Below are 8,677 nucleotides of genomic sequence, written 5' to 3' on the forward strand. Positions count from 1 at the left end.
TGGTTTATGGGATGTGATGGACGTGCTATGATAGGAAACCTGAAATGATGGTTGAATTGGTAAAAAACACTGCATAAAATTTGCTGTAAGATATATAGAGACTTATTTTCTGTGCTAAAGTATTCTTTTTAAAAAACTTTTAATTTTATATTGGAGCATAGCTGATTAACAATGTTGTGATAGTTTCAGATGCACAGCAAAGCTACTCAGCCATATATATGCATGTATCCATTCTCCCTCAAACTTCCCTCCCATCCAGGCGGCCACAAAACATTGAGCACAGTTCCCTGTGCTATATGGTAGGTCCTTGTTGGTTATTCATTTTAAATATAGCAGTGTTGTACTAAAGTATTCTTTTTTGTTGTTTTTTTCTTTTTTTGCAGTACGCAGGCCTCTCACTGTTGTGGCCTCTCCCGTTGCGGAGCGCAGGCTCCGGACGCGCAGGCTCAGCGGCCATGACTCACGGGCCCAGCCGCTCCGCGGCATGCGGGATCTTCCCAGACCGGGGCACGAACCCGCGTCCCCTGCATCGGCAGGCGGACTCTCAACCACTGCGCCACCAGGGAAGCCCTAAAGTATTCTTATAAGAAAAATAATTATTTGTAAAAAAGGTTTCCTGTGTCAAGTATTTGCACAATCAGAGCTGAATTGTAGATATTCTTGTAATATCTAGTTATTTTGAAAGATTTATATAATGAATTCTGGATATATGACCAACAAAACTGATGAAATGAAACAAACAAACAAAACACCCGAGGAAGCTGAGGTAAGGGGACAGGGAGGCCTGACCTGACCAGTGTCCATGCTATAGCCCTGAGTCCTCCCCGGCATCATGGCAGTGACATTCTGACACACAGGTCCAGGTGATTCATCAGTTTATTAAGTTGTATTAAAACAGTACTTTGATCCCACATTTGGGATAGTGGAGGAAGGCGGCTCGGCTCCCTCCAAACCTTCCATGCTTGATGCCATCAGCATGAATTCCTTCACCCAGGCCTGGGGAACTCCTGTGCTGCTTGCCTAGCCCCAGGCCCTGGGAACCTGCCCAGGCCTGGAATTTGGGGAAAACATGGCCCAAGGGTGCTTGATCTGTCACAAGGCGCCAGCCACCCACCGGGGGTAATATTTGAGGAAGAGCTTCTTGGCCAGGTCCACTGTGTCTCCTTGGGGCTGGCTAGGATACCTCTTTGTGCTGAGGACGAAGGTCTGTTCCAGCTGGAAGGCATTCTTGTCAAACTGGTGCTGTTGGAAGGGGATGCCTTGGACCAGGCTCTTAGCCAGGGTCTCCGTGAAGAGCCGCCAGCGGGGGGCGTAGTAGTCGGCCACCAGTCCCGCCAGCTGCTTGTTGGCGTAGTCTAGGATGTTGCCCTCTGGCCCCCACAGGGTCAGCTGGTAGCGGCTGTTCTGCTCATAGAAGCGGGCCTCAGTCTCACTGACGGCAGCCACCCGGGCCTGCTCCAGCCAGCTGCCCAGCAGGAAGTGGCTGTCACTAGCCAGCACCTTGTCCAGCGCGGGCAGGAGCTCATAGGCCAGGACGCCTCCTGCCCTCATCAGGGGAACCAGCTCCTTGTTCAGATAGGCGGTCCTCACCTTTTCGTAGTACAAGCTGACCAGCTCCTGGACTGCCTGGCGAGTGACATCCACCAGGTCGTAGCAGAAGGCCGGGCTGGAGGCCAGGGCGGGGGTGGCTGTCAGCAGCAGCCGCCACGCCTCCAGTACATCCGATCGGTTGTACCAGACGTCGGTAACCATCTGTAGGGACGGCCGCCTGACCAGCGGGCTGCGATTGTGTCCACTGCAGCCCTCGCCAGAGCAGTTGTAGACACTCCTGAGAAGCAGCCTCCACGCTGCCTCTGCGTCCCCATGGGAGACGCCGTACCGCCGGGCTGCAAAGCCCGTCACCCAGGCCCCCAGATCTGCCACTGGGCCCTTCCGCCAGCCCAGCTCAGCCATGAGGGCGTAGACCACCTCGTTCTGGCCGATGCCCTCAGGGGTCATGCCCGTGCCTACCATGGTGGAGTTGGGGAAGAGGCGGGCGGCTGTGGGGCCTCGGTTCACAGACTCCAGGGCCCCAAACAAGCCGTGGTTGCCCCCGAAGTTATGCAGCATGCACCAGATAAAGGGCTGGCCCTGGAAGGAGGCTGTGCGGACGTACACGGGCCGGCTCTCAGCAAACAGGTCCAGAACCAGGAGGCGGCCACGCGGCACGGCCCCCAGCACGGCCCCCACCTGGGCAGGCCCCCAGAACTCGGGCTGGTGCTGGAAGAGCCAGCCTTGGAGCAGCCATACGGCGTCAGGGTCCACTGTGGTGGGGCAGTGGGGACAGAAAAGAGGGTGGTAAGAGGAGAGGGGGCAGGAGAGCATTCACCCCATTGTACAGATGAGGAAACAGAGGTCCAGAGAAGTTAAATGACTCTATCACAGGGCACTCCTTCCCCTGAAACCCACACCACCCCGCCCCACCGCGGCCAGAAGGGCATTCCACAGCACGAGTCCTTCCCATCTCCTCCTCCTCCCACTGGGAGTGCCAGGGTATGCTGTAAAGCTTTACAGAGCATCAGAATTACCCAGAGGGCTGGGCCCCAGCCCCAGGCATTCTGATTCAGGAGGTAGGGGAGGTGCTGAGAATTTGCACATCTGACAGGCCCCAGGGTGATTCTGATGCTGCCGTCCCGGGTCACACCTGGAGCATTGCTGCGCAAAGCCTGAGCCAATATGCTCCTTCCTGGCTGACACAGAGGCCTCCCCAAGCCATTCCTGACCTGGCCCCTCTCTGCCCTTCCCCTGTAAGTGGCAGGAAGGAGAGCTGGGTTCACATTTGTGCATCTAGAAGGGCACCTACCAGCTTGGGGCGCATCCCCTAACCTCTGGCCTGTGTTACCTACTTCAGCATGGAGGTAGAGACCAAATAAAATATGTTCAATAGCTGGCACTTAACGACACTTTACTCTGGGCCAGGCGTTACTCTACTTATGAGGTAGCCCATTTTGCAGATGAAGCAGCTGAGGCACTGGGAGGCACTGGCGGGGAGGTGATTCATTGCAAGTCTCACAGGCAGGAAGAGTGGCAGTGCCTGCGTTGGAGCAGGATATCGGCTCCAGAGCTCACCTCTCAACCACAGTGTCATTAAATAAGATGATGTGTGTGTGTAGAAGTGCTTGGTAAACTGTAAAGTGCTGTGTGTCACAGTCAGGTGTTATTATTCCCAGTCCTGCCTCCCACCCCCTACTGACCTCTGCCACCCCCATCTCCCTGAGGGTCTCGGGGGGGGGGGGTCTTCCCTTTCTGACCTCCCCTGGCACCGAACCTGCAATCATGGCCTGGTAGACAGCGGCGGTGGCTGCAGCCAGGTAGGAGGGCTCCGAGGACGGTGGCTGCATCTCGTTGAAAGTATCGGCCCCATAGATGTGATCCGTGCCAAACTCTTTGGTCAGCGCCCGCAGGAAGAGGCTCCCCACCATGGGGAATAGGGGGTCTTCCGGAGCCAGGAGGAAGGAGCAGGAGTACGAGCAGTTGAAATGTCCCCACCTGCCCATCTGGGTGATATTGGCCTGAGGGAACACCCTAGTTGGGGGGGGGGGTGTGTGTGTGTGTGTGGCAGTTCAGACATTTACTGGAGGCTGACCAGTCGTCATCTCCAGCCTCACTAACTTCTGCAGTTCCTGGGTCGTTCTTGCCTCTGTGCCTTTGCACATACCGTGCCCTGTGCCTGGAGCCCTTTCCTCCTCCCTCCCCGCTTATGCATCTGGTTTCTCCTCGACATCCTTTAAGTTTCACCTGTCTGGAAAGCTTTTGCTGTCTCTCCCCCTCCCACTGGCTGAAACAAATGACATCACCTCTGCTCTGAGCCCTTGCTGCACCCTCCCTTCCCCAAGCAGAAGTGACCTTGACAGAGAATTGGGCCCACATATATCCCTGCCCTTATCACTGTATTGTATCCCCCTGGCAACGTATCTCCCGCTGGGGGCGGGGCCTCTGTGCACCTTTGTGGCTGCATCCCCAGGCCCCAGCACAGGGCCTGGTTGGGCAGCCCCGGATAGCCTGACAAACGTTGGCTGAACGTACGAATGAGGTTCCTACTGTCCAGATGGGGAGGCCAAGGAGTGGCCAGTGAGGCCGGCCACGCGTGCTGAGCGCTGACAGTGGTGGGAACCAGGTGCTCATGTGCATGAGGGAGGTGGTAACCAATGCTGGGGGCCCCCCCTGCAAGGCTTCCTGAAGGAGGGGAGGTCTCAGCTGGGCCCTGAAGAATTTTGCCAGCCGCAGCAGAGGATGGGTGGGTAGCACAGAGGAACAGAGGGGCAGGAAGGACAGAGGAGACCAGTGCACCCCTACCATCACTAAGAGCTGCCGTTTGCTAAGACTCCATGCCAAGTCATATATACATTTTATAAGTGAGGAAACTAAGGCACAGAGCAGTCACGGCATCTGTCCGAGGTCACGTGGCTAGTCAGTAACAGAGCCAGGAATCAAGCGCAGGCCTACATCTAGAGCTTATTTTTCTTTGACTCGTGCCTGGCAGGGGAATATAAATTCTCTCTCTGAGCTGAATGGAGGGTGAGGGGGGACCTCACCTTGTGAGAGCCTTGGGGACATGCCCTGCGAACGCTGGCAACACGGGGATCATGCCAAACGAGCGCATCCGGTCAAGGATCCGATGCTGCGAGGAACGGGAGGGGCGGCAGTGAGCACGGTCCCCCGAGGCGGGAGGCCCTCACTCTCTCGGGGCACACGGAGTCCCCACCATTCAGTTAAGGGCCCCGGGGTGGGCCAAACACCACCCCCAACCCCAGGCCTGTACCTGCCCAGCAGCAATTCTGCTCCTTCCCTTCCCCATCCTTTTACCTGCAGGTAAACCTGTTTAAGGTGCCAGGAGGGGGGCAGGGGGCCACTCCAGGTGTGCAGGTTGCCCATGCGCCCCCAGGCCAGGAAGGCAGGACCAGTGAAGTACTCATCGATCTCTGTCTGGGTCAGGCCCAAGGCCAGATACACCTGAGGAGGAGGGAGAGCCCCACACTTGTAAATCATTTATCTCTATTCATTGATCCATTCACTCAACATACGCACGTTCATCTCTTCTCTGGGCTGCACCCTACGGTTACTAAGACAAAACCCGATCCCTGCCTGCGAGGAGCCCAAAGTCTGGGAGAAACAGATCCGTGACCAGGTGAGTTTGGGAATGTCACCCTTGTTGCATGGGTGAGGTGAGGCACAAAGGGGTTCTCCCCAAGATGTGGAAGGGGCCTTAGAAGGCTTCATGGAGCAAGGAGGGCTAGAAGGATGGGTGAGGGCAGCTCTGCAGGGAGCTTAAGCAGCCCCAGGTGTAGCCAGAGCGCTCAGGGCTCAGGTATGGAAGCTCCCAGGCCGGGCAAAGCCTGAAGGCAATGGGGAGCTCTTGAGTGCGTTAATAGTGGAAGGTCTCCACCAGATTTGCAATTCGGAAAGGACACTCTGGTGGAACTTGGAGAGTGAGGAGTCTTGCTTTGAAAGGAAAATGTTGCTTAGAGAGCTCTCTAAGCTCTCATGGCCGGGAGGCCATTAAGGCAGTGTAACTTTTCACGTCTCAGACTGGATGGAATCTGACCTTTTGATCTGATCAAGTTATCCAAAGAGCCTGCGAGAAATTCAAGATACTTATTGGACTCTTACCCTAAAATAACTCTCAATGCCTTATGAACAAATATTTTCCAGCTTACGTCAGAGTCAGTCACAATTCTCACGAGGCAATTTTTAACAATCTCATGGCTTAAAAAAAAAAAATTAGCCCCTCTTTTTCTTCCTCAGGACACTCTTTCAGGATTACCCGAGCCCGTGTCTCCCAAATTGCAGTCAGTAAAGACCCCAAATAAACTCTTCTTATTTGCAGCCTCCTGCATTATTTTTTGGTTGATGCTGTTCAGAGGCTCTGGCAGACTGGGGTCCAGGCAGAGGGGATGAGAGCCTGAACTGGGGTCATGGATAAGGATGGAGAAGACAAGGCAGATCAAGAGCTGCTAATGAGACAGAATCCACAGAGGCAGCTGACTGACCCACGTGAGGGTGGGGAGAGAGGGGAGGCCGGCTTCTTAGAGTGTTTACAGTAGGGTGCTGGGGTCCAGCCCTGGGTAAGTGCTCCTGTGTGTTTGTCTCAACCATGGAAGCTGGGAGGCTGGAGCCATCACTCCTGCTACCAACAGTCCTGGAGCCCTATTCTCTATGTGCCAGATACAGGGGGGGAGGCAGGATGCCTGGGGTATGGTGGGCACGCACCTGCTGCCAGATGGCCTCCTGGCCGCTCCAGGCCAGCGCCAGGTTGATGCCGTTCAGCGCCATCCAGTCAATCTCCTGCTCCCAACGGGCCCAGTCCCACCACACGAAGGAGTAGCTTTGTGTGCACACGTTCTGGTAATAGCGGTACCTGCAGGCAGGGGCGTGAGCTGGGGCGTGGCCCTGGAGGCAAAGATAATGTCCCTCACCGCTGAGGGTCCACAGCCTGGGGAAGAACTTGGAGGGCATCCCGGGCCTGGAACAGCTCTCCACACCACCCAGATCTAACCCAGAAAGACGTGGCTCCAGACGTGAGCTCTACTGCTTCACTCCAGGATCCACTCCAGGTGGAGTCTGAGCTTCCGAAGGTGCCCACCCACCTGCGCCCAGCACTCAGCTCCCTAGCCTCGCAGATATTTGGGAGAGCATATTCCGTTTTCATTCCTACTCTGTGTACAGCGTTTGAGTGCCATATGGCAAAGTTGGCCCCTGTCCTGAAGAGGGGGGAAATCCCTCTCCCCACAGTCTAATGGGGAGGCAGCTGTGTGAATGCATCGCCTCGGTGTAGTGGGGCAAACGCTAGAACAGAGGCCTGTGACAGGGCTGGGGGTCATTCCTCAGTAAGCATCTTCGAAGAGAGAGGTGGGGGAGGAAAGTAATGGCATTTACCGATCACCGATTATGCACCACAAATTCTACACCCCGCACCGTGCAAATCCTCACAATCAAAGCGGCACCACTGCACGGTAGATGACATTATTTCCATTTTTCAGATGAGCCAGCCGAGGCTCAGAGAGGCTAAGTGACTTGCTCAAAGATACAAGGCTTTTAGAATCAGACCTGGGGTCTGAAGCCAGGTCGTGCGACCCTAAGGCCAGTGCTTCCTGGCAGCCCGGCGCTGAGGGTGGGGAGGGGCGGGGACTTCAGCTTGGGCTGGCGCCCGGGTGGGTGGAAGCGGCGGGGAGCTGCAAGGGAGCCGAGGGGCGCGGTCCGGCCGCGGTACCTGTTGGGCGTGGCCTCGGTCAGTTCCTCCGGCACCACGGGCAGCGGCTGCGGCAAGCGCAGCTGAGAGCCCGACCAGGCCACGTGGCAGCCGCAGAAGTCGCGCAGGTAGTGGTGCAGCCCCGCGGCGGCGGCCACGCCCGTGGAGCCGAGCACCCGCACCCGCGTTCCGACGCCGCCGCCGCTCAGGCGGTAGGTGTCCAGGCCGGACTCGGCCGCCAGGGCGCGCTCCACCGACACAGAGAAGGCGGCCGCCGGCCCGGGTCCCAGAAGCCGGACCAGCAGCTCCCTCACGGCCGCCGCCTCCCGGGCCTCGTCCCCGGTCGAGCCCCCCGCCGCGGTCAGGAGCAGGAACCCCAGAGCCGCGGCCACCGCCACGGTCTCCATGGTCCACCGGTCTCAGCCCGCCGGGCACCAATGGGGACTCGGGACCAGGGGCGTGACGGCCGCGTCCAATCAGCTGAGGGCCTCAGGTCACGCGGAACTGAAGGTAAAGCACCGGCCGGCGGCTGAGAGACCAGCTTCCGGGTTCCACACCAGCTCCTGAGGGTGTTTTCTGATCACACGTGGTGCAAGAGCGCGTGACCCTGGTGACTTCAAAAGTCCGGGGCCGGATGTGACTCGTAGTCCTTCACAAATGCCTTCAGATACAGCGCGCTTTCACATGCAGATCACTTTCCTTCCGTCCATCCTACCACCCAATAAGTATTTGAAGTTGATTTTGTACCAGGCACTGCCACCCCTCTTCCGGGGAGACCTACAAACCAAGTACTTATATAAACAAAGATTTACATTATGCAGTTGACCCTTAAACTTTGCATGTGTGTTAGGAGGGCCGACCCTCTGGCAGCCAAAATATAACTTTACAGTCAGCCCTCCTGTATCCAGGGTACCGCATCCGCGGACCATGTAGTATTGTAGCACGTATTTATGGAAAAAAAATTCCTGTATGAGTGGACCCGGCAGTTCAAACACGTGTTGTTCAGGGGTCCACTGTACTCGTGATGCTGTGCACGGTCCCCAGCCAGAGGCTTCCAAAAGGAAGTGACATTTAATCCGAATTAAGTTGGGATTGTCCAGGAGAAGAGGGAGGGGAATACCATTCTGTGAAGAAAAAAATGCATATATGAAGACCCAGGAAGGGTAAAGAAAGAGCTGAGCAGATCTGAGGAACTAAAAGGTCAGGAAGCTGGAGGAGGGATGCACCGTGTGAGCCTGGACTGGCCATGGGGCGGGGCCTAGTGGGTGTGACAAGGGCTCTCATGTGATCTGTAAGCGGTAGCAGCAGCTGAACAGGATGGGAGTTATCTTCATTTTACATCCTGGGAAACTGAGGGCCAGAGATAGGAAGTGACTCTGCAAAGATCAGTGACCAGTAAGACAGCAGGTCTGGGACTAGAACCAGGAACTCTTAACTCTCAGATAAGTG

The 8,677-nt window shown here is 56.4% G+C and overlaps 1 protein-coding gene across 1 annotated transcript; it reads right to left on the reverse strand.

Moving 5' to 3' along the window:
* Positions 1-213: 213 nt before the first annotated feature.
* NAGLU (N-acetyl-alpha-glucosaminidase) lies at positions 214-8,068 on the reverse strand. Its single transcript, XM_059998545.1, has 6 exons — positions 7,250-8,068; positions 6,250-6,397; positions 4,846-4,992; positions 4,575-4,660; positions 3,308-3,564; positions 214-2,303 (listed from the first exon to the last, which is right to left on the reverse strand). Exons 1-6 carry the CDS (start codon positions 7,633-7,635, stop codon positions 1,093-1,095), a joined length of 2,235 nt encoding a protein of 744 aa, XP_059854528.1. The 5' UTR covers positions 7,636-8,068; the 3' UTR covers positions 214-1,092.
* Positions 8,069-8,677: the final 609 nt, after the last annotated feature.

This window comes from Delphinus delphis, chromosome 19, assembly GCF_949987515.2.
Source record: "Delphinus delphis chromosome 19, mDelDel1.2, whole genome shotgun sequence".
NCBI lineage: Eukaryota > Metazoa > Chordata > Mammalia > Artiodactyla > Delphinidae > Delphinus > Delphinus delphis.

Bases quoted from the DNA above. Each gene is read 5' to 3' on its own strand.
- NAGLU (XM_059998545.1), bottom strand. From the start codon at position 7,635: ATGGAGACCGTGGCGGTGGCCGCGGCTCTGGGGTTCCTGCTCCTGACC. The intron at 4,993-6,249 runs GTGCGTGCCCAC...CCTCCTCCTCAG, and splicing joins AGGAGGCCATCTGGCAGCAG to GTGTATCTGGCCTTGGGCCT. The intron at 2,304-3,307 runs GTTCGGTGCCAG...GCCCCACCACAG, and splicing joins CTACCAGGCCATGATTGCAG to TGGACCCTGACGCCGTATGG.